General features: G+C 35.5%; 2 protein-coding genes and 1 long non-coding RNA gene across 5 annotated transcripts in view; 2 read left to right on the plus strand and 1 right to left on the minus strand.

Annotated features, from left to right (window-relative positions):
• MTCL3 (MTCL family member 3) overlaps nucleotides 1–5,079 on the plus strand; it is a 67,480-nt gene extending 62,401 nt beyond the window's left edge. For 2 of the 3 annotated variants that reach the window (XM_012435112.2, XM_064360712.1), the window contains one exon: nucleotides 4,985–5,071. The gene's annotated coding sequence lies outside the window, so the exon portion shown is untranslated. Of the gene's footprint in view, nucleotides 1–4,984 lie in introns of all 3 variants that reach the window. The other variant, XM_064360713.1, reaches the window with a different exon arrangement.
• LOC135268330 (uncharacterized) overlaps nucleotides 1–27,991 on the minus strand; it is a 121,231-nt gene that overhangs the window by 35,255 nt on the left and 57,985 nt on the right. The window lies entirely within an intron of this gene.
• Nucleotides 5,105–26,734, plus strand: KIAA0408 (KIAA0408 ortholog). The gene is made up of 5 exons (XM_012435111.3): nucleotides 5,105–5,239; nucleotides 8,883–9,245; nucleotides 9,334–9,413; nucleotides 11,809–13,141; nucleotides 15,557–26,734. Exons 1-5 carry the CDS (start codon nucleotides 5,105–5,107, stop codon nucleotides 15,728–15,730), a joined length of 2,085 nt encoding a protein of 694 aa, XP_012290534.2. The 3' UTR covers nucleotides 15,731–26,734.

Genomic DNA, 27,991 nt, shown 5'->3' on the forward strand with positions numbered 1-27,991 from the left:
CTGTTTAAGTGGAGCATAATTTCAACATCTGTCTCTGCTGTTGTCTGTGTCTGGGCTTAAAAACAGTGGGCGGGGTGCATAACAGATTGTACTGACTCTTAGGAAAAATGCTGTTCAGCTGCTGTGGGTGGGTTTCCCAACTCTGGACTGACAGTACCATTCGCTGTCTGAGACTCTGTTTTTCCAACACTGCTTCTCAGTTGTTTGAAAAGCACTTTGCCCATCATTGATTTTCACTAAGTATGTTTATTTGAATGTGGTTTTTTTTATTAGTATGAAGACTTTTAACAGTTGCAAATGAAAGTTCACAATCCTTGAGATTGTTGGTATTTGAAAATTGCAGCAAAAAATAAATTTTAGTTTTATCTAAGGTGGTGGTGGATTCACTGTAGAGTGTTTCTGTAATTTCAGCTGACGTCTATGCCATTTATAATTGGATAATCTATGGTTAGGAGGGAAGCTTACTGCTATGTATTTTGTTCACGATAGTTAGTTTTAGACATTTGTTTACTCAAACCAGACGTTTGTTTTTAAAGTTTGCATTTTTTAAGTTAAGTAAAATCAGTGTGCTTACAGCTTGGATGTTTTCTAATTTGAGTAAAGAAAACAAGGAAGAAGATAATTAAATGAGACAATAAAGTTGATTCATTTGGAATTGCATGTGCTAGTGTCTCTTTGACCTTGTTGGAGCATGAGGTATGTGTGGAAATAGCAATAAACAGCAATGAAAAAAATTCCCTTTTACCCTGTAACAAAATCAAATCATGGTGGTCTTTTGAAAGATTCAGTTGCGAGTGAAAAACAGAGAGGAATGAGATCTATTAGTTGAAATAATTCAAGTGATTCATTATGGCCTGGAGAAAGGGATAAATAATTTAGGGGGTAAATGGTACATTACTCTGATACGTTATAGGCCTGGAATTCCTAATCCCTCAAAGTTAATCAGAAGCAAAGCATCTTCAGGCCAAATGAGTCTTCTAGGAATTGTGAGATTAGCAGCACCTATTGTGTGTGGCATTTCTATAGGAATATGTAACCTCTTATAAATGAAAAGCCTTTAATTATATGAAAAATGATGTGTTTAGCAAAAGGAAAAAAGGACAGCAAGAAACAAGTACTCTAAATAATAATCTAAAAAGAGAGAAGTGGAAATTGAGCAGCCACCCCTAAGGAACGCTGTCGAGTTTGTTTGGCTATAATCCAGTTTTCAATGGGCGAGAGATGGAGGTTGAAAGGGTAGTGACCAAGGTGTCCTAAGAATGGAGCCCCTCTCAGAGAAAGAATTGCTGCCATGACCAAACTGAGGCTAATTTGGGGGATGAAAATAATTTCTTGTGAGACTTGTGTGTTACTCTTAAAGTTTGCTTACTGGTAGGGCCGGAAGGCTAGCAGAACTATTTGCCTCCCATCACCATACTTATGCAACCCACTCACAACTCTTTATAATTCTGGCTTTCAGCCCTTGGAAAGGGGAAGTAAGTTAAAAAGGATTATGCAATGCTGGTCTAGAGTTGGGGTGTGTAATTAAGTAATGCAGCTCACTCTGTCCTTTTACATTTGCTCTAATAATTTTTTTCTATTCCATTTCTGAATGGAATTCTAGAAGGAACAGCATAAACTGGAGAGTCAAAGAGATATGGGGTAGGGGGCACAGATAGCAGAAATCCTTCCTTCTCTCCCACATAGATGCCAGTATCTGTGCGAAAAAATGAGTGACAACTAGGAACAAAAAGAACTTTTATTTTTGCCTCAGTAGAGAGCACTTAAATCGAGTTTTGAATCTCCTGAACCACTTTACCCCATAACTTCTCATTACGAAACATTATGTCTCTACAAATTTGCCCCTTTAGTTTGATTGTTATGTAATATTTAAGTCAGATTTATAACAAAAGCAGTTTTACATAAGATTTGTTCAACTTTTTACTAACAATAAAACTTCTTTTCTTTAAATACTTAATTTGACATGTATCCTTGAAATACTTGAAAAAGGCAAAAGACGATCATGGAAAAGATGAGCGTTCACACAGTTACACTTGCTTCTATCTCACTTTAAAATAAAGATCAAAATAATCAGGTTTTTTTTTAGATAACAACAGGGAGAGGGATAGATGAAGAAAAGAGAAGAGAAAGGGAAGGAGGGAGGAAAGACAAGAAGAGGGAGGGAGGGAACAAGGGATGGAAGGAAGAAAACAAGAAGCAAGTATGTATTAGGCATTTGCTATGATCCAGAGCAGTGTTTAGGCACTTCTCTTAAGCATCTTCCCTTTTGCTCATTTAATCTCCAAAACAATTCTATGGCCCCCCACTTTATATTTAGAGGTGGAAGCAATATATTTGGCTGCATTACATCTAACATTATATTTATGACAAGACCAAGATTCTAATAAGGCTAAATCTTCTACAAAAAAGTTGGCACAGATATTGCTCTATAGAAATGTTCTTGCAAATGCTTGTTTTTGATCCATAACTATTACATTTTTTGGCACTAGCAATTGCTCTGGGCCTGGAAAGGAAAAGCTCCATAGATTGGCTCTTCTCCATATTAAGTGATGAGTTTGGCTCTTTGCAAATAGGTGCAGGATTCAGTCTGCTGAATTCAGGACTGTTACCTGGGTTTAGATATAGTCCTTTTACCAGGAGCAAGACTTATTCAGAGTATTCCTGGATGATCTTCTGATAGGTTAAAAAGAGAAAGGTCTGGCATCTTTCAACAGTCATGTGGAAGCGGTTCAAAAACAGGAATAGAAAGAAAAATTGGAGCCATTTGCTATATAATTGTAGAAAAGACTTTATGGTGATTTCTGAACATTTCCAGTGTTTAAGACAGTTGGGATAAAATGTGGAATATCATAGCTCCTCTTTTCCAGGTAGCTTGAAATTAGTCCTCATCTTTTTTTAGCTTCTTTGGTTAAATCTGCAGTTATCTCTTATTATCTCAAACCACATCATTCTTCCCAAGAAGTTCCAGTGGCAAATACTTTCTAGTCAGCAGGATAGTTTCACCACACAGTTAATTACATATAGTTTTAAAGCAGTCTGCTAGTTTAAAGACAAACATTATCTGCATTTCCTATGAAAGATTGTTAGATGAACCTAAAAGATTAATAGGTAATCAAGATCAATGGAAATTAGATTAGCTAAAACAAAAAACAACAACAAAAAAACTATGTTCTTTACTATCTTCATTTTGTTTTCTCTTCATTGATATTTATTATGCAAGTACTTGAGGTTACTGGCTTTTAAGTGGGAAAGATAGCAGAAAGGGGTGATAGAGGGGGTGGAAAAATGAGGTTAGAAATTGAGCATGGCTAAATAGATAAAATGAGACAGGATAGCACCTTTAATAGATCTGAAATTATATATTTTTCTTGACTGAATTAATCATAATACTGTTAGTGCCAAAGACATAGGAAAAAATTATCAAAGTGTCTTTAGCAAATAAAGTTTGAGAGTAGAGTTACAATATAGATTCCAAAATTATTAGGGTGTTTTTGAAGGTAGAACCCTGCATATATAGCTAATGTTTTTCATTCTTATTCTATTCTAATTCATTGACTGTGACTCAAAAAAATATATGTTCAAAACTGTTTACCACTCAAGATATGTATGTTCAGAACAGTCTGACAAAAATAAAATTAGTCTTTGATATTTATCTTATATTTAGGATATGAAATATGCCATTATCTTCTGTGAATACAAAATTGGCACTTGCTGCTTGGGTATGTCGGCTTAATTTGGCAATGCCAGAATCCACAAAGCTACTGACTATTGGGATCTTTGTCTGTAATTAGCATAAGCTGCCACCAGTAAGTCATAGCAATTTGGTAATGGCCTAGTGACTGAAGAGTTAGACATCTTGTAAGCATAATTATCTTACACAGAGATTCGAACATTTTAAACATGCTTTTCTACCTCCTAAAAAGGCACATGACTTTATTCATACAAAATTATCTTAAATTGAAGTCAAAACAAAATTTTGTAAAGCCAAAAATAGAAAACTTTCTTAAATTTCTCAAACTACTTTGGATTCAGTATGCCATTTAATCTTTTTTAATAGCTCTATGACTATTCCCATTTTAATGTAAAAATCTAAATCTCAGAAATTTCAGACTTATACCAGAGTTACATAGCTGGTATTTTAAATTGTGACTTCAAACCTTAAATATGCATACCCTGAATGCTAGAAATTTCATTGTTTTAGTCACTACTTAATGTAATAGAGGATTCCCTGAAAACTGAGCTACATGTTTTCTTCAGTTCTCTGTATTCAATTTCCTAAGCAGTTTATGTCAGGTGTATAGTCTATTCAAAGGAAAAGAGAGCATGGATAAATTTTAACATATATTTTACAGTATAGTTTTGATGCTTCTAGATTTTCCTTTATGAAGTGACATAATGAATTTTTAAACATAATTTAGGTTAGTTTCTGGATGGTACATCAGTCCCAAGTTGACTACCAACTTTGGGGTCTTAATAAGTAATACAGTAATGACATTTGGCACAGCCTTGATCTCTGAATGTAGAATTAAGATTGCAACCCAGCTCTGGCTGAGGAATTTAAGTCATAAGAATATATAATCAGGTTGTATCAGAACCAAAAAAATAATTTTATTGCAGTAGAATCTGCCACAGTGTGTAGATGTGACCATACATTTGAATTGTATACTTCTACTCTTAGCTATTCATGAAAAAAATCTATTTTTAGAATAAGTGGTTAAAGGAATGATTGTCTCACATGTGCATTTAATTATCTTGTCCACTATAATTTTTCTGTCTGGTCTCAGAAAGGGAAAAAAACTTTGGACAATACTTATTACTTTATTGACTGTGTTAGTTTCTTCTTCTTAAATAGACTCTTGTCATCTCTTTTCTTTTGAGTCCAATTTTCCTATAGTTTGTTTATGTCAGTGGCTCAACAAAATGATAAAATATATTTCCAGAAAGCACATGGATTTGGAACTCTCTCTTGTTATGTTTATATTAGGCTTTATTTTAAAGGCAATTGAGACTGCTTCAAATAAAACAACTTCAAGCTTCCAAGAAACAGTTAAGAGGAGGCAGAGAGGAGCAGAAACACTTCTTTGCCGACACTGACACTGTTGCCATGGACCTACATAAGCAGTGGGAGAACACAGAGACTAACTGGCATAAGGAAAAGATGGAATTACTGGACCAGTTTGACAACGAAAGAAAGGAATGGGAAAGTCAATGGAAGATTATGCAGAAGAAAATAGAAGAGGTACAAGTTAATTTGTTGTGGATGTACTCTAATGTTTAAGTGAAGGATGACTGTTTTTATTAGAAACTTTTTATTTTCCTTATTCCACCTAAGAGGTATACTTCTCAGTTTTATTAGAACAAAAATAGCATAATATTACTCAATGGTATTTTAAGGATTATTTTATATCATTGCATGAAAATTAAGCATTTCAAATGTCACTTCAAAATGTTTCAACTTATTTTCTGGCTAGAGAGCCTTTTTATCAAAAGTGAGGTATGTATTTTGCGTGAGTTTTCAAATACCAGGGCCAGGAGTAAAATGCAAGAAAGATATACTTGGTGGGACATAGATTAGCAAAATTATAAGTGGGCATTAGAACATAGATCCTTCCTAAGAAGATATATGAGTAATGTCTATTAAAGGAAATTACATTTTAGATAACTCATTATACTCAAAAGGAGTATCATATATCAAACAGAAAATGGCAGTGGACATGAGATTTATTCTATCAAGGTATGCACATTTATTGGCACATTTATTGGAAAAGAGGTTATGAAAAATAACATATCATGAGTCTGACCAGTCATTTTGTTCCCATTAACCCTCCCTCAGTCCGTTGACCCTGAAATATTTCCTTCAAGCATTTGCACTAATGTTAGTTTATTCAAGCTTTTGCACCAACTGGAAATAATTTATGCTTATCTTGCTTTCTTTTAGTAACATCCATAGTATTGCCTTTATGTGGTTTTGTGCACATTACCAAAGTTGTTATTTTAAGACTTCTTGGCCTTTTTTGCAGGCAAAGTAAGTGCTTTATGTTTTCATAGTGCAGTCATTTTTCTTACTAACAGCCATGTAATTGACTGTGAATAAAATATGAATTGGCATAGTAGGAAGAAAACTGAAGAAAAGTAGCTATCAAGCCCTTCCTCTAAAATAGAGCTGAGAAGGCAGGCATGTAGTGTATCATGAGGAATTAAAGGAGAATATACTTCTTGTCCCTCTATAGTTTGGAAAATCTGTCCTGCTTGCTCCTTTAACTCCTCTACCCATACTCAGATTGTATCAACAAAGAGATGCTCCAGTCAAATCAGAATCAAAAACTCCAGTTCAACAGAAACTGATCTGTAGTCATAGGTCATTGGCTCCCACATGTTTGGGAAGTTCAGTTCATAACAGTCTCAGACAATTCTAGCATCCAAGCAAAATAACTAAGGGATGCAGGATTCGTCTAGCCAATTTTTAAAGCCGTGTAGTTAAAAGAAGTGGCTGTCTGATTAAATTGATTACTGTCCAATAATTATTCTGACAATTCTACAGCGTTCATCTAAGGTAAATATTAGCCTTATCAATTAGCAGGCACGAAATATGCTTTAGACATCAAATTATACCTCATAGAGATAACATCCCTTTCCGGGGAGATAGAAGGGCTGTCACATTTTTTTCATCTTGGAGAGTAGCTGTAGTGCTGTTTACATTTTACTTCCTGTACTGTACAGCTCCATAGCTGGGAATTTGTTTAGATAATGTACTTACTCCTAATGCCTGTAGATGATGCTTTTCAATAAAGACTTGGATACCAGCACTGTGCAACCCTTACTAATATATATGCCAAACATTTATAAAACGTACCTTCTAACAGGCTTCAAAGCTAGGGGTAAAAAGAAACAAGAGAAACATTTTTTCACATGTCACAGAGAATCCATATAATTTTTTAAACTAAAATTAAGAAATTAACACTTGGAAAAATAACCTCATGCCATAAGCATAACTGTATTTGTTTAACATTTATCACAAAGTTCTCTGTGTTAAATCAGATGTAAATTATTAAGCCATGTACTGGAGAATTGTAAATTCCCAGGTGTGCACATATATCTTCAGTGACTTTAAGTGATAATATCTAATGAGAGGATACAGTATTGGCTATTAAGATGCTCATAGTTCTCTGTTCAGCCACTATCCACAATCATTGCATTTGCTGTGACAAAACCAAGATGTTCATGCTTGGATTATTTGAAACTTCAAATAATCCAGATAGAAACTGGATAGAATTTATAGACATTTGGAATTTTTTTTCACACTGTAGTCTCCTGCCTGTATCCTTTGATAGAATAATCAGATAACCATTGACAAGGGCCTGAGTACCAAGTAACTTAGATTCCCTTCAACAAAATCGTTTTCCATCAATAACACTGTTATTTATTCATACCTCACCTAAGTCCCCAAGAAAATTTAAGATGGCATAAAATTAGGTATAATATAAAATATGCAAAAACAAAAATGGAAAGATGAACTGAAGACAAGAGGAAGGATCGTATGTGAAATGTACCAGTGAGTCTTTCTAGTAACTAACAAAAATTATCAGGTGCATGTATCTTCAAATTCAAATGATAAGGCAAATTTATTTCCCCCTGGTTTTGCAACTAGAGCAATTTTGTTTTCACCCATGACTTCTCAAAAACAGGACAGCGTCACCAACACCATCCTTAAATTTAACATGTCACTTTTTAGGGTTGCTTCTTATAATATCCCTCAAGGTCAGCCCAAGTCATAATGCCCACAGAAGTTCAGTACAAATAATTTGGCAGGGACCGAACAATCGATGCATGGCTTCAGTTTGATGCTATCCTGACTTCATACAATAAATACTAATAAATTTATAAGCAATAGAAAAATAAATGCACATATATTTTTCAGGCATCAATTTCTAGTGCTTCTCTCAACTGAGTTATCGGTATGTATTAAGCAGCAATAAATCTGTTATATTACTTGAATAATACATGTGGTGTAGATGTTGATTGTGGCTGTTAAATATAGAGTCATTTGCTTTGATAGTCATCTGACAGTCTCTTGAAGTTTGACAAGCTTTTACGTGACTCAAGACTAAAGAGAAAGCCACTTCTTTCCTCTATTCAGAAGTGAACTGAATGAGGGTGTGCAGGTTTAACTAAGATCTCATAAAGAAGTTATTTGGGGTCTAATTTAATACAGACTAATAGATGATCAAAGCCTTGCAGTTCTATTATATCATGTAGGGTATTGTCATATTTGTTTTACTCTAGATGAGAAACTTTTGAAAAATGTGTATCACCTTGACAATTTTTTAAAATCTCAGTAATATTTAGCCCTCATCAATGTAATTGACCAATCAAAGGAAACATCCTTTGATGGACAAGTGACTATTTAGGGACCAGAATAAGTTGACTTACTATATGAGATTGTCAAGCATTTATTTAGACAGTTAAATGTCAGTGTACAAGTAGGACCAGACATTTTAAAACCATGACTTTACTGTTAAATTCTCACTACACCTTAAAAGCAATTAGGTAGTATGGCCAGTAATTGATTCAGGTCATTCTAATTTTGTGACAGTGTTTCTGTATTTATATACAGATACAGATTTATTTTATTTTTGAATGAGTTGATTGCTATTCAGAAAGACTTAGCATCTATGTGTTGCCCTGCTAAAAGTAGCCTTTATGTTTCATCAAACTTGTTCCAGCAAATCCATATTTTAAAGGCACTATTTAGAGGCAAAAGCATTAATACCCAGGTAGTATATTTGAATAAGGCAAAGAGAACTCAAAGCAGTTTGCTTAGTATCAAGAATATTAACAAAGTGAATTAGGGGAAAAGAAATTTTAATTTTGTTTTCTTACAGCTTTGCCAGGAAGTAAAGCTTCGGAGGAAAATCAATATGAATGAACGTGCTAAGATCATTGATCTTTACTATGAGAAGACCATTCCAGACAAAATAGTAGAATCTTCCCCAAATTACCCTGATGTAGGGCAATGTGAATTTACAAGGATGAATCTCAAAGATGGTCTGAGAAATGAAAATAAAACAGAGCAGAGCTTAGTCAGTGGAGGAAATCAAATGTGTAAGGAACAAAAAGCAACAAAAAAATCAAAAGTAGGGTTTTTGGATCCTCCGGCTACAGACACCCAAAAAGAATGTGAGGCCTGGCCTGACCTGAGTACTTCTGAGGAAGAGAACAAGAGCTGTTCTGGCGCCCTCAATACAGTAAGTAAGATGTGATTGGCCTAGCACTGTTTCTAAAGAAATATTTACATTTCAAAGTGCTAACGTGCTGTTGCTTATATGTGTAAAGGCTCTTGAAGAACTTGTGAAGGTTAGTGAAGAACTGTGCAGCTTTCAAGAGGAAATTCAAAAGCGGTCTAACCATAGAAGGTAAGCAGATACATCTGATTATTTTAGACTGGAAAATCAAAAAGAATATTGTTTTTAATGAATCCAAACTGCTTCCTCCTTACATGTAAGAACTAGTGAGTTATTAAAATGCATTATCTAGGGTGGGAAATAGAAACTTTAATTTTTTGTTTGTTTGTTTTTGAAATAGAATCTTGCTCTGTTTCCCAGGCTGGAGTGCAGTGGTGTGATCTCAGTTCACTGAACCCACGGCCTCCCAAGTTCAAGCAATTCTTCTGCCTTAGCCTCCCAAGTAGCTGGGACTACAGGCACAAGCCACTACACCCAGCTTTTTTTTTTTTTTTTTTTTTTTGTATTTTTAATAGAGACAGGATTTCACCATGTTGGCACAGCCTGGCCTCGAACTCCTGACCTCAAATAATCTCCCTGCCTCAGCCTCCTAAAATGCTGGGATTACAGGTGTGAGCCACCGCACAAGGCCAGAAATTATAATTGTATATTTCTCTGTTCACTAATTCTTAAAGCAAATCTTGCAATTCTCTTTGTATTCTGACTGTTAGTAACTCTTTACTCTTTTTGGTGTTTAATTAAGGTAGACGTTCCATAAAAAATTAGTAAATGGGCCAGGCACAGTGGCTCATGCCTGTAATCCCAGCACTTTGGGAAGCCAAGGCGGACAGATCACCTGAGCTCAGGAGTTCGAGATCAGCCTGACCAACATGGAGAAATGCCATCTCTACTAAAAATACAAAAAATTAGCCTGGTGTGATGGCACATGCTTGTAATCCCAGCTACTCAGGAGGCTGAGCAGGAGAATCACTTGAACCCTAGAGGCAGAGGTTGCAGTGAGCCGAGATCGCACCATTGCACTCCAGCTTAGGCAATACGAGCAAAACTCGGTCTCAAAAAAAAAAAAATTAGTAAGTAACCTCTAGTTAGTTCTTTCACATTCTGAGCATTTGGGCAATGAGAGTGTGCAACTCAGCTAATTCAGTTAAATGTATCATTAAACGATGTCAGATTTAACAGTGTGGCGTTTTGATTATGTAATCATGTTCTGAAATGTTTAATGCTTAAGATTACTTTATTTCACTTCAATTAGTATTTCTATATTGGAGGCCTACAGAATTTTCAGAACAACATATTGTAAATATGTACACATGCCACAAAAAAAAAAATGCTGTTTCCGTTTGGAAATGGTATATACTTAGTAAGTTTTAGCCAAATTAACAGATACATTTGAATTCTCTACAAGTTAAGTAAAGATAGATTATTCTAGGATCAACATTTATCTCTCCTCATGGGGCAGTATGCTTCATTTAGAAAGCTACACAAATGCATTCCCTTTTCATTAGTTGTTAGGAAGCTCAGAATTTTTGTGCTGACTTGCAATATATTTTCTTAGCCAAACATGTTTTAAACATAACTTTGTCCTCTGTTTGCCCATTTAGTTTTGCTTCTGTTCTCTGTTAATAGGTATTTATCCACATTTTCTTGTAAGTTATCTCATTTTTTTAATAATTTGAAGAGGTATAAATATGATTTACCTGTTTCAGTGTGATTAAGATTGAATTATGATATTTAGATTTTTATTTACTGTAACTCAGAAAATTTACTTGCCAATTTTCTTCTACAAATCATACCTAATAAAAAGTTCTTATTGTCACCACATGGCCTTTAGAACAAGGTGTAAGATATTTAATTTGTAATTCAAAGACATTACAATTTGACATGACCTAATGTTTCTCTCTTATTTTTCATTATCCTCCCAACTCTGCTTTATAATTCATCCATATCAAAGTACTCATCTTCCTTTGAATAGCCATAGTTTTTAACCACAGCTCACTTTGCCTGTATATCTTTAACTCAAATCATCCAAAAAATTTTTCCTTTTTTTTTCAAGGCCAAATAACACCTTCCATTGGGAATTACTCATGCCTCATTGCACTTTTATTTAGATTTCTATCTTACTATTTAAAATGTTATTTCAAATTCAAGGAGAAGAACTTGAGCTCACATTACATAATGAATAAGAATTCAGCAGGCAGAGAGTAAGTAAGGGAATGGCCAGACAAAAGCTACAAAAAAGGGAATTGCCAGTAGCAGAAACCCAGGAGACTCCATGGTTCAATCTGAGGGTAGGTGAAGTCTCAGCTAATAGTGAAAATGATAGATGAGTTTGGAAAGAGTTGGAGTCAGAGTATGTAGAACATTGAATATAACACTGAGAGGTAGACTTCGTTCTACCATAAAAGGACTTGAAGTTTTTGAGTGCGAGGTTTATATAAAAATGATACATGAGGGAGTTGTGACTCCTTTTCCTATAGCAGAAGCTCATTGCTTGAGCCATGGTTTCTTTTGAGAGCTTATTCTAAATAAAGTTATAACTAATACACCATGTTTTATCATTGTTTAGGATGAAGTCAGATTCTTTTCTCCAGGAAATGCCAAATGTAACTAATATACCTCATGGGGACCCCATGATCAACAATGACCAGTGCATTCTTCCAATCAGTTTAGAGAAAGAAAAACAGAAAAATAGAAAGAATCTGAGCTGTACCAATGTGCTCCAGAGCAATTCTATGAAAAAATGTGGAACTGATACAATCGATTTGAAAAGAAATGAAACTCCACCAGTTCCTCCTCCAAGAAGTACCTCTCGAAATTTTCCCAGCTCGGATTCTCAGCAAGCCTATGAAAGATGGAAGGAAAGGTTAGACCACAACAGCTGGGTGCCCCATGAGGGTCAAAGTGAAAGGAATTACAACCCTCACTTCCCTTTGAGACAGCATGAGATGTCTATGTTGTATCCAAATGAAGGGAAAACTTTGAAAGACGGTATCATCTTTTCCTCTTTGGTACCAGAAGTCAAGATAGATAGCAAGCCTCCAAGTAATGAAGATGTTGGGCTTACCATGTGGTCATGTGACACTGGGATAGGTGCAAAAAGGAGCCCCTCTACTTTGTGGTTTCAGAAAACCTGCTCTACCCCCAATAATCCAAAATATGAAATGGTGATCCCAGATCACCCTGCTAAATCTCATCCCGATCTTCATGTAAGTAATGACTGTAGCACTTCAGTGGCAGAGAGCAGTAACCCACTTAGAAATTTCAGTTGTGGCTTTGAAAGGACTATAAGGAATGAAAAGCTGGCAGCAAAGACTGATGAATTTAACAGGACTGTATTTAGAACGGATAGAAATTGTCAGGCAATACAGCAAAATCAAAGCTGCTCCAAATCATCGGAGGATCCCAAGCCCTGTGATACCTCATCTACTCACACAGGTATCATATCAGAAAGTAACAAGGTGTCTGGTATTTGGAAAGCCAGTGCGCACATGCCTGTGCCCATGGAAAATGTGCCTGATAATCCCACCAAGAAATACACAACAGACCTAGTCAGACAAATGCAGGGACATGTAAGTCCTCGCAGTTATCGGAATATGCTCCACGAGCATGACTGGAGACCAAGTAATTTGTCTGGCCGCCCGAGGTCAGCTGATCCCAGGTCAAATTATGGTGTTGTGGAAAAGCTGCTGAAAACTTATGAAACAGCAACAGAGTCTACATTGGAAAATTCTAAATGCTTCCGGGATAATGGGACCAAATGTAATTCTTATGTCAGTGGTGGTGCCACATTAAGTCAGCATTTAGAAATGCTCCAAATGGAACAAGAGTTTCAGCAAAAGACAGCTGTGTGGGGGGGACAGAAAGTGAAGCAAGGAATAGATCGGAAAAAGATAACAGAGGTGAGAAAGCAAATAACGCATTTTGGTAGCATCCGTATTAGAAATGGCTCTGAATTCAGTTTATATGTCCCATTCATATAAACAGAATGAGGGCACAAGTTTTGGACTCTTCTTAGTCTCTTGACCCTGTTTGTAAGTAAATATAATTCAACATGAACCTTGAAGGTGTTTTCAAGACTGAGAATAGTATATTATAACTTTTTAAAGATTCTGGGACAGGCACAGTGACTCACGCCTGTAATTCCAGCACTTTGGGAGGCCAAGGCGGGCGGATCACGAGGTCGGAAGATGGAGACCATCCTGGCCAACATGTTGAAATCCCGTCTTTACTAAAAATACAAAAATTAGCTGGGCATGGTGGCTCGTGCCTGTAATCCCTGCTACTCGGGAGGCTGAGGCAGGAGAATCACTTGAATCCCAGGGAGTCAGAGGCTGCAGTGAGCCGAGATCGCACCACCGCACTCCAGCCTGGTGACAGAGCCTCAAAAAAAAAAAAAAAAAAAAAAAAAAAAAAAAATTAAAAATCCTGAAATGGGAAACCATAAATACAATAAGTGGCTTTACAAAGCTCAAGAAGATCAAATGTTTTTCTTTCTTGAAAAAATATTCAGAATGGATATTTCTTGATTTATAGAATTTCATTCTTTTAAAGGTTCTTTTAAATGTATGGAAAATATTTTAAAAATCGTTTTCACTTTTCAGTTATTAACTGATTAGTTCAGTCATTCTCAGCACTTATGTTCTTTCTCATAGGATTAGTCATATTAGTATGAATATGGGAAATACACATCATTTAAAACAGTGCCTAACAGAGTCCTCTTATCTGTGGAACTAAAAGATAGTATATATAAATAAGGTTATTTTTATTTGTATGTATTCTTAGCATAGAAATGGACCAAAAAAAAAAAAACCCACTCAAATGGACATTTAACTAAACTGTTATCTTTTTTGTTCCTGTCGATTTATGAAAGAATATAATCTTCCTTAGTTATTATAGGAGAAAAAGAGGTCAAAGAAATTGGTATTCACAAAGAAGAGTTATACAACAGTTCTCTTTTATTCATATAATTTTTAGGAACATAACAAAAAGTTACAAGGTGACATATTGTTATTATTATTAAATGCTTCAAAACTCCTAGTTTCATAGAATGCAGTGGGTATGCAGCATGATTTTAAACTATTATGCAAGTTTTTTCCTTCTGGCGTAAACAGTTATTATGTGGATTTGAAAGCCTGCAAAAATATCAGCTTTCATCCAACTTAGGAGAAATCTTGCCTGTTTCCATAAGGTGCAAAAAGTATCCTGCTTTTGTATTTCTCTGCTTTTTAGTGGAGCCCATCAATGTCTGCAACATCCTGTAGCTAAAGATAGGAAACAGAAATATCTGTGCAATAACCAACCAAAATTATCATTAACTAGCAAGAAATAATACTAAGTGATTTCCCTTTTTGCATTCATTGGGAGTTTGGTGAGGAGTCCTCTACTATAGATCTTTAGAAGTAGTTTTTGTTTTTTGTTTTTTCTCCTTGTGAACAAATCTAAAAAATAGGTCTCCAAAAAGAAAAAGAAACTGCAGGTTACTGTCAGGCCATGGCCAAAATAGAAATAGGAGGCCATCCTCACTGCCTAGCTCAGATGAAAGAGCACAGGCTTCTTCGGGTCTAAGAAGCATCAGTAAGAACACAGTGTATAAAGTGTGTTATGGAAGCTTTGTGTTTGTTTTAATTTTAAGAACCAAGGAATGCTTTTCTTCCATTAAAATAAAAGGAAAGAAGAAAAGGAATTTTAAAAAGAGAAAAAAAGTGAAGGAAACGGTTTTCTGTCATCAGAACATGTCCAAGATACAGCAACTCTGTATTAGTATTAGAATGAAGATATATTTAAAAGTATTTTAATGATAATTTTAAGGTTTTGATAGATAGTGCCAGTGATAGTGGGAAAAAAAAAGCACTGATCATTTGGTTTGTGTGCCTTTAGCTTATTACCTCTAAAAGTGTCAATAACTTGACATAAATGAACAGTTTCTTCTATAATTTATCTTTTTATTTTTAAATAACACTATAACATCCAAATAGCCCACTAAGAAACATCTGTATTTCCATGATATTCAATTTATTTAACTTGAACTTTTAAATCCTGAGCTTATCATTAGTTCTACAAAGAGATTAACTGTATCAAAATTTGTCAGTGTGAGGAAAGGTACAAGACTATCAAGTGCCATATTCCATATTAAAATTGAATTGCCTTAAAACATTCAAAATCACAAATATTAGGCAAGTATCTTCTTTAGTTTTCAATGCTTTTTCTTTCTTGTAAATTTACTAACAGATTCATCTTATAGTTGAGACCCATCATATATTAAGCCCATTCTTAGTTCCCAGAGAGTGAGAGGAATGTCTTTACTTGTGTCCTAGGAATCCATGTCAGTGAACGCCTCACATGGAAAAGGATTTTCCCGACCTGCTAGACCAGCAAATCGCCGTCTCCCCTCCAGATGGGCATCCAGATCTCCATCTGCACCCCCTGCCTTGCGGAGAACTACCCACAACTGTACCATTTCTCTGCGATCCGAAGCATCAATGGTTTAAGTCTTTGGTCTGGATTGCTATGCTACAGAGGTTCTAGTCCCACTTGTCAAATAGCATTCTGAGTGTTTATAGGCAGTCCTGTTCTCTTCCGACAAGCAATTTAAATCCTAACTTTCCATCAGTCTTCAGTGTTTTTAATCTAAGGAATAATTATCTTCCTGTATTTTGATTTCTTAGATCAGAATTTTTTTATGCCATTCTCATTAATTTTCCAATATGATATAAGTTGAAACAATGTATAATATTGTATATTCTTTCTTGCAAGTGGCAGAAAGCAAGGTTATGTGCATGGCCCTGTGTTTGTAGGTGCATGTGTTGAAATAGGAAGTATCCTAGTATGTATTTAGATATGAAAAACTTATGTGCTACTGTTGACTTTGAAATTATAACATGTATACCTATATATTCTTTGTGTTTATTTAAGTTTTGAAAATATACAATACTGTTTATATTTTGTATACCTTTTAATAGGTATCCACTTAAGGCATTTGCAGTACAGATATTAATTAGCCACTTCCTTGGCCCCCAGCTACATTGAAAAAGAAGAATTATGCACACATCTAACATTGGTAGATTTCTAAATATAACTCATAAATAATTTCTTAACCCATTTAAGGATAAAATAATACCATTGATTTCCTTGTTTATTCTTTTTAAATAAAAATGTCACAAGTTTAATAGATCAGCTATCTAAAGCAAGCATAAAATGTTCATAATGTTTTATATATTATTTGGTAGTCTAGTATGTCTTTAACTGCATATTTAATCCTCAGAGCCAGTATCATGAGACCGCATTATAAATGACATGACTAAATAATGAATTTATTTTATCAGCCTGTTTTTATTCCACTTAGGAAATGTTTTAACAAACATTTCCTAAATGGAATGCAAAAAGAAATTAAATAATGTCAAATTTTAGTTTTTCTTAAAATTATGGTAAGCTTTTAGTTTAGCTGCCTTACATGGAGTCATACATACTTAGAGGTAAGTCATTTATTATTTTTTTCTCTTTCTAACCTTTTTCTTAAAATTAATAGATAACAAACTAATTTACTATTTTACTAACAAGGAAGATCAGGAATAATACTTCATTGAGAGATGAATTATACTTCTTATAGTGTGCTATAAAAACAAAAGGTTTAAACTAAACCTTGACACCCACAGTAGCATCAGGAATAGAAATGCATATTTTGGCTATAGTTTGCATACAATGAACACACAAAATCTATATTGAAAACTGACAGAAATATGAATGTTAAGGGGCTTGGAATTCTAAATGGAAGATTTTAGAAGGAAATTTGCTCTCTACTATCTCTATATAAAACCAATTATGTTATGTTATTAGCTATTAATTCTACTTAAGCTTTTCTTTTACTAAGAAAATTCTTATGCCAAACATATTCCAAGAGCCATCTCCTTATGATGTATTCGAACCATTTAGAGAAATTTACTTCATTGTACACCATTACTTGAGGTAAAGAAAATAATTTTCAAATTGTAGACTTCCTTGAAAGGCTTAAGATGGTAGCATGGTGATGTTTAGATTCATACTTTACAGTTTCAGGAGTTAAGTGGAATTAAACTTATAGAATGATTTGGATCAGATGGTAACTAAGGTCTATAAATCTACTCCTTTAATTCTTATTTCCTTCAGGAAGATCCTTTTCCACAGGAAGCTATCAAAGAAAAGTAAACTAGTCACTAAGTAATATCACTCTCATAATATGCTTTCCAGCTAGAGGGGAGAAAACACCAGAAAAGTGGAACCCTGGGTCATAAAATGATGGACCTATTAGGAAAATGCTGTTGTGTGACAATGAAGAGTCTGCCCAAGGACTGTGCAACCGATCTGTTCCTCCATCACGGTATCCCAAGTAGGCTGGTATGATCTGTGTTTCCTTCAAATATTGAGGATCTCCTTAAAAAAATGAAATTTCTGATTTCGCCCTGTAATTACTAAAGCAAAATTTCCAGGGGTAGGGACTGGGACTCTGGAGCCTTTAATAAAACAAAAAAGCAAAATATTGATGATCAGGTAGATTTGAAAACAATGACATTGATTGATCTCTGAATGGATGGATACCATTGGGTGGTCAATTTTTTCTTCCTAGGACTTGCCTTTGTTATCTGTAAATTAGAACAGCTATACTTTCAGGCTTCACAATTTTAAGCCACTTTTTTCTATGAACAGTTGAATGAACCAATGGGACACATTTTAACACCTTTTTATGTTGACAAATTAGAGTTGAGAAAAATAAATTAGCATCTAGTCCAAACCCTTAATTGTAAAATTGAAAATCTAAGATTATTTGAATGTTCTGTTTTCTCTTTTTAAATATTTTATAATTCTTAAATGGAAAAGCCTATTAGGTAAATGGAAATAATCCTTGAAAATATTTTTTGATGTTTTGTGATTTTTTACCGGTAAATTTGTACTTTAGGTGGGCATTTTCCTCCCAAAAATATACCCTTTATTATGCTATCATTGCTAGATTTAAAGGGACTTGTAAGCATTTCTGGAAATACTTGATTTAAAAACATATAGATGTTTTCCCTAGCAGACTTTTGGAGCAAAAATATTATTTTAGTTCAGCAGAGGATTACTGATATAATGGGCTGATCTCAAAAAGGAATAAGAATGAGGCAGAGAAGAGTACTTGAGTTTCTGTATGTGTGTGTGTGTGTGTGTGTGTGTGTGTCACATAAGTTCTCCATATTGCCTTATGTCCCAAAGCCAAATATAAAACTATAAATGATGCTTTGTATAATTCATTTTATCAAAAATTACCCATAACTTTCATTTGTTTTTATATAGACAATGAAGATGATCATATTTCATTTTGCAGATGTGGCCATAAAATATTATTTACTACTACATAGGTGATTTTACCAGGTTTAGTTATCCTGAGAAAACATCTGGACTTAAAAGAGTTTCTGCTTCCCTACAAAGATCTTTAAAATTATTTTTAGGCACATTTGTGATAACTGCTTGATATTGAAATCTCCTTCAGCTGTTAGCAGCTATCATATAAAGTAAGCATAAAAACAACTGTGTGTGGCATTTGTATACATTGAGAACATTTTTCTTTCCCTCCTTTTCTTTAGTGAACTCCAGTAAAGCTGAGTATCTTATGAAATCTAAATTCAAATATTTACACAGTTCACTCTGGCCTCTTCCAAAATATCTCTAGATAATAGAATTGAAGCCAAACCTTCCTGACTTCCTGCTCCTGGCCACACTAAACTCTATATGGCTTCTCATACACTGACATCCTCTCTGTACTCATTCAACTGCTAATTGAGTCTGATAAAAGTCTTCTTTGAAAAAAGTTTTCACCTTTAAAAGATTTGCATTTACATCATAAAATTAATAATTTTCAAGAAAATCAGATTTTTTATAGTACTATTTGCTTTAAATTCTGCATGTTTTTCTTAAGTAGCAAGTACATATTATCAGAACTTACAACTATGACTTGTTCATCTTACCCTGAAAATATGTTCCTACAAAAAAAAATGTGCTTTGCAAATCAAAAACAAAAATTGGGGATGAGGGGTTCTACAGACAAGTACCAAAGATGATTTCTCATCATGTTTACTGTATGCATATTCATCATAGAAAATAATTTTTTGTTTTAGTGGGAATAAAATCATGATACTTAAAATCTGTACAAGTTTCAATGATCTTATTAATCCAATAGATTAAATTAAAAATTCCTAGGAAAAATTCTGTTTATATGAAGCTATGGAGAAATCTAGAAATTAGGGAAGGGTCTAGATTTTGAAAGACCTAAGAACCCAGAACAAGTTCATTTAGAGGTGGGAAACCAGAGATTCAAAGAGGTCTGCATGGCTGCAAAGGTTACAGGGACAAAATCTAAGCCTGGACTCACTCATGTTCTGCTCCCCTGTATAAATGTCCTATGTGCATCTGTGACTTTATTGTTTGCAAAGCACATTCATATTCCTGACTTGTCTGCTTCTTACAATAAATTTCAAGGCAAGCATAGTGATTTCTAAGTAGGAAGGAAAAGTTAAGTAGTTAAGATAATAATTTGAATAAATATTTTCCAAGATGAGAGTTAAACAGATGGCTCTTCAGACTCCTAGCTCAGGCTCTTTTCCCAGTCTTCCTTTCCCAAGGAAGAGAAGAGAAAGAAAAAGATTGAACAGCTCTTTTTTGCTTTTGTCTTGTTGCATTTTATACATGACACTGAAATTATCTTTCTCTCATTGAGAGTTTCTGTTCATTCTTTCAGTGATCATCAAAAGTCATCACCCTGACTTAAATGGTGTTATCAAATTCAAGAAGTTGTGAACAAGACTTTAACAAAATATTTCCACTTTTAATGACTTTACCCTGATTTTACATAAATTTTGTATGTAGCACATGAGGTTGAAGTAAACCCAACAAATAGCCAAGCAGTCTTCATCTATAGCATCAACTTAATCCTGACCTCAATCTTCAAAAAATGGGAGAATAGTTCCACACTTTGTAAGTTATATATACTCCAGAATAAATAAGAGCAGTTTGCTTGAAATATCTGTTCATTGTGCTGCTATAATAAAACACCAAGACTGGGTGATTTATAAAGAATAGAAATTTATTTCTCTATAGTTCTGGAGGCTGGGAAGTCCAAGATATATCTGCAAGCAGATTTGGTGTCTGGTGAGGGCTGCTGTGTGGTTTTAAGGTGGTGCCTCATTGCTGTGTCTTCACATGGCAGAAGGGGCCAACACTATTCTCACATGGAGAAATGACATAATAGCAAGAAGCAGCTGAATGCTGTGTGAAGCTTCTTTTATAAGGGCCTTAAATCCCATTCATGAGGGAGGAGCTTTTATAATCTAATCACCTCCTAAAGGCCCTACCTCTTAATATTGGAGATTAACTTTCAACATGAATTTTGGAGGGATATATTCAAACCATAGCAAGCAAACAGAAATTTCCAACATAAATCTCACTCGAAATTACAGTCACATGCTGCACAAAACCAGTTCAATGTACATATGTGATGATAAGATTATAATACAATATTTTTGTTATGACTTTTCTGTTTACGTATACAGATACTTACCATTGTGTTACAATTGCCTTCAGTATTCAGTACAGTAACATGCTGTACAGGTTTGTAGCCTGGGAGCAACAGACCATACCATCAACCCTAGGTGTGTAGTGGGCTATATCATCTAGGTTTATGTAAGTACACTCTGTGATGTTGCTCAATGATGAAATTGCCTGAGGGCACGTTTCTCAGAACATGTCCCTGTTGTTAAGCAATGTGACTGTAATTGTGCTCTGCTGCCAGTTTCTTTTTGAAACTTTATTTTTCAATTACTTACTCATGGCAATTTTATAAGAATCATTAAACGAATTTAATCTAGCTATTTGGGATCTGCAGATTTTTTCTTACATAATGCTGATTAGTCTCAAAACCAAATTGTCTAACCTGAATTATATATTTATTTCAATTTTCTTAAAAGTTTCTGTTTAAAATTAACCCAGTAAAGGGTTTTTTGAGTTAATGATATCTGTAGTAAAATATTTCATTTGCAGTGAAAGCCAGAGAAGCACCCACAGTATTGTTTAGAGGCAGTTACATATAAGAGTAATAGGGGGCCAAAGTCCCCATCTATGAAAAATCGGGAGGTAAATGATTGGGAATAAAGATTCTTCCTAGGAAAGCTGAGGCAAGGAAAGAGAAATTCAGACCTGCCATGCCACCTAGTTAAAGATGGTGGCCGTGTAGCCCACAAAGCCAGAGCTAAATGAATTTATGAGGTAGCCTACTTAACAAAAGCAAGCACTAGACTTCCCAGACAGATCCGGGGGCTGGGAAAAGCACTACATCAAGGACTCCAGGATGGACAGTGCTAGAGGTCAGACAGGCAGTCCATCCTCAAGGAGATCTCTTCCTAAAACAGCAGAGACCTGACCTTGGGCCAGGGTAGAATTAAAGTATCCAGGGGGGAAAAAAAAAAAAAAACTGGCAAATGCAATCCAGATCCTGGTCCTGGAGACCAGCATGTAGGAAAGTTAAGAGATACAGCCTGAAGTAGGATGCAGGTCCATTGGAAAGAGGAATTGAGAAGTCTTTACCAGCACGTCACATCTTTACTAAAGTTGGGACCTAAAAAGACTACAATGGCAACTGAGGACCCATTTGTAGGCAATTAGGAGAGTAACCACCACTAAGCTGAAATAAATGGAGGCTCTAGGCAGCTTGAGCCCTCCTCCGGGATATTTTCAGAAAAAAATTCATAGGAAACCACCAGGAGGCTTTTTTTCTGTGAGAGACTGAAAAAGAAACAAAATTGATGCGGTGGGGATGGATCCTCCCTTTTCTCTCTACTTCCCATTTATTGTCATTTTTTGTAACTTTATCCTCAGGACCTAAAACTTTACCTGAAAACATAATAAATAAAACAAACCACCTATACTTTCATATAATTGACAATAAGAACAAAAATTAAAAGATATATTTTTCTCCAATTGAAATCAAAAATAGGTACACAAAGAGTAGGAGCATTTTTAGAACTGATAAAATTACTCAAAATTGTCTATATAAATATGACGTTGATGAGCATAGGGAACACCTGTACTGCACTGGTAAGAACAGATACAGTCTCATGGAGAAAGAAATGCAATGTGAGTATAAGAGTGAAACTGAATCAACTTGTTCTGAGCTCTTCTACATGGTGGGGTGATGGGCTGCATGGAGCACAGGAAAAGGGACCTCAAGAGCAAGAATATCCCGTGTTGATCCATTACTGTCCAGTGAGAAAGTCCAGGCTCTGAGAACAGACACTTTCTGCCACAGGACTACTTCCTTCTGTTGTGGGAACAGGAAGTGCCCCCAGATGGATCTGTCCCACACAGATGTCCCTGGAGGTCACCCAGTTCTATCAACTGACTTCTTTCACACTTATCCTAAGAGCCTTCTGATTCTTGATTAGCTACCTAGGTTCTTAGAGTAATTACAGAACATCTAAATCAGTGTTTCTTGACTGTTTCCAGAAAGTTTTCTCTAATAGGAGAGAAAAGAAACAGTCCTCGCAAGGTCTCTAATAGTGTCTAAAGCAGCCCATTGTTAAGAGAAAATTCTTTAACTTTGAAGGGTTTTAACTTGAAAATGTATAGTCTATAAACAGGATTCTATCTGCTTCATTCACTAATTATGCCAAGCACTTAGAAAAATGCCAGCAGAGGCCGGGCGCGGTGGCTCACGCCTATAATTCCAGCACTTTGGGAGGCCGAGGCGGGTAGATCACGAGGTCAAGAGATAGAGACCATCCTGATCAACATGGTGAAACACTGTCTCTACTAAAAATACAAAAATTAGCTGGGCTTAGCTGGGCATGGTGGTGCATGTCTGTAGTCCCAGCTACTCGGGAGGCTGAGGCAGGAGAATTGCTTGAACCCAGGAGAAGGAGGTTGCGGTGAGCCAAGATCTCGCCATTGCACTCCAGCCTAGGTAACAAGAGCGAAACTCCGTCTCAAAAAAAAGAAAAAAAAAATGCCAGCAGAGATTATGTTGAATGAATTAAGATTTCAACCGCCATGGTGGCTCAAGCCTGTAATCCCAGCACTTTGGGAGGCAGAGGCAGGCGGATCACTTGAGGTCGAGAGTTAGAGACCAGCCTGGCCAACATGGAGAAACTCCATCTCTACTAAAAATACAGAAATTAGCCGTGTGTGGTGGTGCATTCCTGTAATCCTAGCTACTTGGAAGGTTGAGGCATGAGAACCACTTGAACCCGGGAGACAGAGGTTGCAGTGAGCCAAGACTGTACCAATGCACTCAAGCCTGAGAGGCAGAGTGAAACTGTCTCAAAAAAAAAAAAAAAAAAAAACAAAGAAAGAAAGAAAAAGAATCAAGATTTCTATTTTTTAAAAAAACTTTTGTTTGCATGTATTTTATTTTGTTATTATCACACCATAAGTTTTTGTTTCTTCAGTTTCTTCTGGGACATCTTTTTCTTCAGTGGATCCTCCTCTTCTGGTTTAGCAACAATTTGTTTCTTTTCCATAAGGATCATCTCAGTGAGGCAGGGGAGTTAATGTATGGATTTAATCAGTCTAGCGGCGTGTCCTGAGTGCTTTGTTCACCTGGATATGCTCAATGACCAGAGACTCTCTGTCTAAATCCTTAAGTTCACTCAGCATATTATTATTATGCATTATTAAACACGTGCAGCAAAAATTCAGCACTCTTTCTGGACCACTGACCCTGTGTCCAGCCCCACTGTTTGTCCTGGGCGCACCTATCAACTCCACCCTTGTGACATCAGAGTAGTGAACACTGTTCCTATTAAGTGACATATTTAGTGGCTTTTTGTTTATGCATACCCTTGATGGCCTGGGTGGACTCATGAGTGTTAAAATGAACACAAAGATTTGAACCTCTTGGTTTGCATGATTTTGTGGAGTTTTCTGGGTCAAGTGAATAGCAAACTATTTTCATAGATCATCTCAGGCCGCTTACGGTAAGAGTGAATTAATGAAATTTTTAAATGTTTCAATTGCTTGTTATCAGCAACAACAAAAAAAGGTTTTCTTCTCTGCCTCTTTGTTTAGTCACAGCTGGATTGAGAGTGCATATTTTTGCCACACATGCTTAATTTTTGCTGCACTAAATGTGCTTATTTCAAAAACTTAAGCTGACCTGAATTTATATTGTACAGTAATTTCTGTTCTTGTGTCAGCATATTTTGAGAACCTGAACCCACTGAAAAATGTGCATACAAATTGACACTGGTTTTTTGCTGTTTTGGAAATTTTATAATATAATCACTAAGACAAGATGACCAGAATACTACTAAAGAGATAGCACATTTTAATGTTTCAGACAACTGCTGGTAGAAATTCTGTTATTTAACAGAATTAAATAAGAATTAAAGATTTTAATTCTTAAAATTAACAGGCTTAAAACTTAAATTTAACAGGCTTAAAACTTAATAACTTATGGTCAAAGGACTTGCATCATGTGAGATATAATGCCGTCTCTTCTATTGTCTTAGGAAAACAATAGTTCAAGGAACTTTTTGAAGGAGGAAAAATAACAAATTACATAGACTTTAATTTCATGTAGTTGAATTAGTGTTCACAATTTTGTTGTCGATAAAAACTCTTCACAGCTCTCACACTTTAATTCTGTTGCAATCTTATTGCAACAGAATTAAAAGTGAAATGTAATTCACCAATAAAAGCTTTCACAATTTCACTTTCAGGGAGAAGTTACCCTTAAAATGTCTTGGCTGAGAGCCGGGTGCAGTGGCTCACGCCTGTAATCCTACCACTTTGGGAGGCTGAGGTGGGTGGATCACCTGAGGTCAGGAGTTCAAGACCAGCCTGGCCATCATGGTGAAACACCATTTAAAGAAAAAAAAATGTCTTGGCTATAATAAGCCAACTTTGAGAACCAGTTTACCCTTAGGCAAAACAATGATTCGTCATTTTAACCTATGTTTTAGCCATTGTTATGAAAAGTTTTTAGTTCTTCACTTTAAAAAGAGTAATTCCAATAATTGAAAATCTGATCAGTATTTTTCTCTGCTTAAACCAGCACATATACATGTCAAAAGAGCAAGTTTTCAAACTCATCTCCCATTTCTTTTTTTTCTTTTTGAGACCGAGTCTTGCTCTGTTGCCCAGGCTGGAGTGTAGTGGCCCAATTTCAGTTCACTGCAAACTCCACCTCCCAGGTTCAAATGATTCTCCCACCTCAGCCTCCCAAGTAACTGGGATTACAGGCGCCCGCCACCACGGCTGGTTAATTTTTGTATTTTCAGTACAGACGGGGTTTCAATGTGTTGGCCAGGCTAATCTTGAACTCCTGGTCTCAAGTGACCCACCCACCTCAGCCTCCCAAAGTGCTGGGATTATAAACCTGAGCCACCGCACCTGGCCTTATCTCCCATTTCTTTACAGATTAATCTAAAAAGATAAGCATCTAAACGTTTTTTTCCTACTAATATTATACAAAATCCAGCATTTCTTTCCAGCTCAGTAAAGCACACAAAAAAAACAATAGACGTTTGTGACCAGCCTGACTAACATGGTGAAACCCCGTCTCCACTAAAAATACAAAAAGCTGGGCATAGTGATGGGCTCCTGTAATCCCCGCTACTCCAGAGGCTGAGGCAGGAGAATCACTTGAACCTCGGAGGCAGAGGTTGCAGTGAGCCGAGATCGTGCCATTGCACTCCAGCCTGGGCAACAGAGCAACACTCCATCTCAAAAAAAAAAGAAAGAAAAAGAAAAAAATAAAAATAGAAAACCAAGAGACAAACTCTTTGAGAGGAAGTATTATTAGTGAGTGACTGCAGGGCTGCTGATTCCTGCAGGATACAGAAATGCTACCTTTCCCGCCAAAGTCAGCATCACAGATTTGTTTCCATGCATTCACCCATCCATATGTTTTATTCCATTCATTTTTTAAAATATCATATATCTTTAAAAAATTATTTTTACCGGTTATTTCAGTATAAATAATCCTTATAAAATTAGTGAACAAAGATCAGTAATTCCTAAATTATTAGTGTCCATACTTTCCAATGTGAAATAAATATCAAGGTTATGATTCATCTCTCCTTCAATCATTCCAAGCTATCCTTCTTGAATGTTAGAACTGTTTGGTTGGGCATTTAATAAGTATGGCTTTTTCACCTTGCCAGTTTCTTTGCAAGCTCCATACAAGTTTGACCCTAACTACATTGTGGAATTTACCAAGTTTTTGTTTGATTGTTCGGGGCTTGTCGTTGTTGTAAATAGATTTTAAGTTAATTATCAAGTAATTTTGAATTTTCAATTGTGGTTTTCATTCCTAGTGAATATCTTTTTTCTTTTGTTGATACAATGTTTTCTGATTGCTTGAACAGTTCATTTTTATGTTACCCACAAAAAATAATGAAGATTTCTGTAATTATTCTCTGGATTTTATCCACTAAAAGATATAAGGATCAAACCTTTGGCAGTTACACAACATTAAAGCTATTTTAAATATGCCTCTGAGTATATCCACTATTTTTAGATAGCATCCACCTACTAGCAGTTCAGTATTAAAGAGAATGGCCTGTGATATTTTTCACCATCAATTTCTTTGGGAAAGCCTCATTTCTCCAATCTTTGCAGATTTCTGATTGTACTAAAATTTTTAAAATTCAAACTTTCTGTATTAAATCACAATATGTGTTTCCTGTTGGAAATATAGTTTTTAAATTATTACACTTTAAATCTACAAGTGGAAAAAAATGGTAACCATACACACAAAACAGATTATTTAGTGGGGAGCAAGGATGATACTTATCTGCTATTAGTAGGATGTAGAACTAAATGGAATCACATGCTTATTAAAAAAAGTATATAATGAGAGTAACTTAGAAACTTTTAAGCTCCATTTTGGAATCAATGACTTTTGGTGGGGTGTGATCTAAAACAGTGATTCCCACAGTAGCAAAGTAATTTATCAAAATACTAGTTGTGTGGGTCTCTGAGTTTACATGAAGACATCACAATTTGCAGCTCTTCTACTCTGGTAAGCAGTGCCATGAGCACCCTCAGCACACCCTGTTCTTCCCCGAGTAGCTTGCCCAAATCAACTGTTTGGGAGTGCAATGTTAATGCCACTTTATTCTCCAAGCACAGAAGTGCCAAGTTTTCTAATCAACAATTGCACATAAAAATTTATGCTTTCCAGGCTTAAATAAAAGCAACACAATATTCACCAACAAAGAAAATAAAATGTTCTTAGGTTCATTGAGTTGGCATGTACCAAACACATTTTTTAAACTTTTTATTATGAACTGATAATAAACTCACGGGAGGTTGTAAAAATAGAAAAGTCCCATGCACTCTTCACTCAGCTTCCTCTGATGATGACATCTTATATCGCTGTAGTACAAAATCAAAACTGGGAAATAAACATTGGCGCATTTAAAATCAGCATTCATTGTGTGCGTGTGTGCATGTGTGTGTGTTTCTATGCACCCTTTTCCATGTACAAATTTCTGTAACCACCACTATAGTCAAACTACAGATTTGTTTAGCACCACAAAAGAACTCCCTTCAAATACCTCTTTGTGTCTCCCCTTCCTCACTACACCTGTCCCTGTGGCCTGGCAGCTACTGATCTGTTCTCCATCTCTGTAGTTTTGTCTTTTTGAGGGTATTATATGAATGAAATCATACAGTATGTAATATTTTGAAATTACCTTTTTTCAGTAAGCAAAATGCCCTTGGAGTTAATTCAGATTATTACATAA

Source organism: Aotus nancymaae, unplaced genomic scaffold, assembly GCF_030222135.1.
Source record: "Aotus nancymaae isolate 86718 unplaced genomic scaffold, 86718_ANA_hifiasm-v0.15.2.pri h1tg000040l, whole genome shotgun sequence".
NCBI lineage: Eukaryota > Metazoa > Chordata > Mammalia > Primates > Aotidae > Aotus > Aotus nancymaae.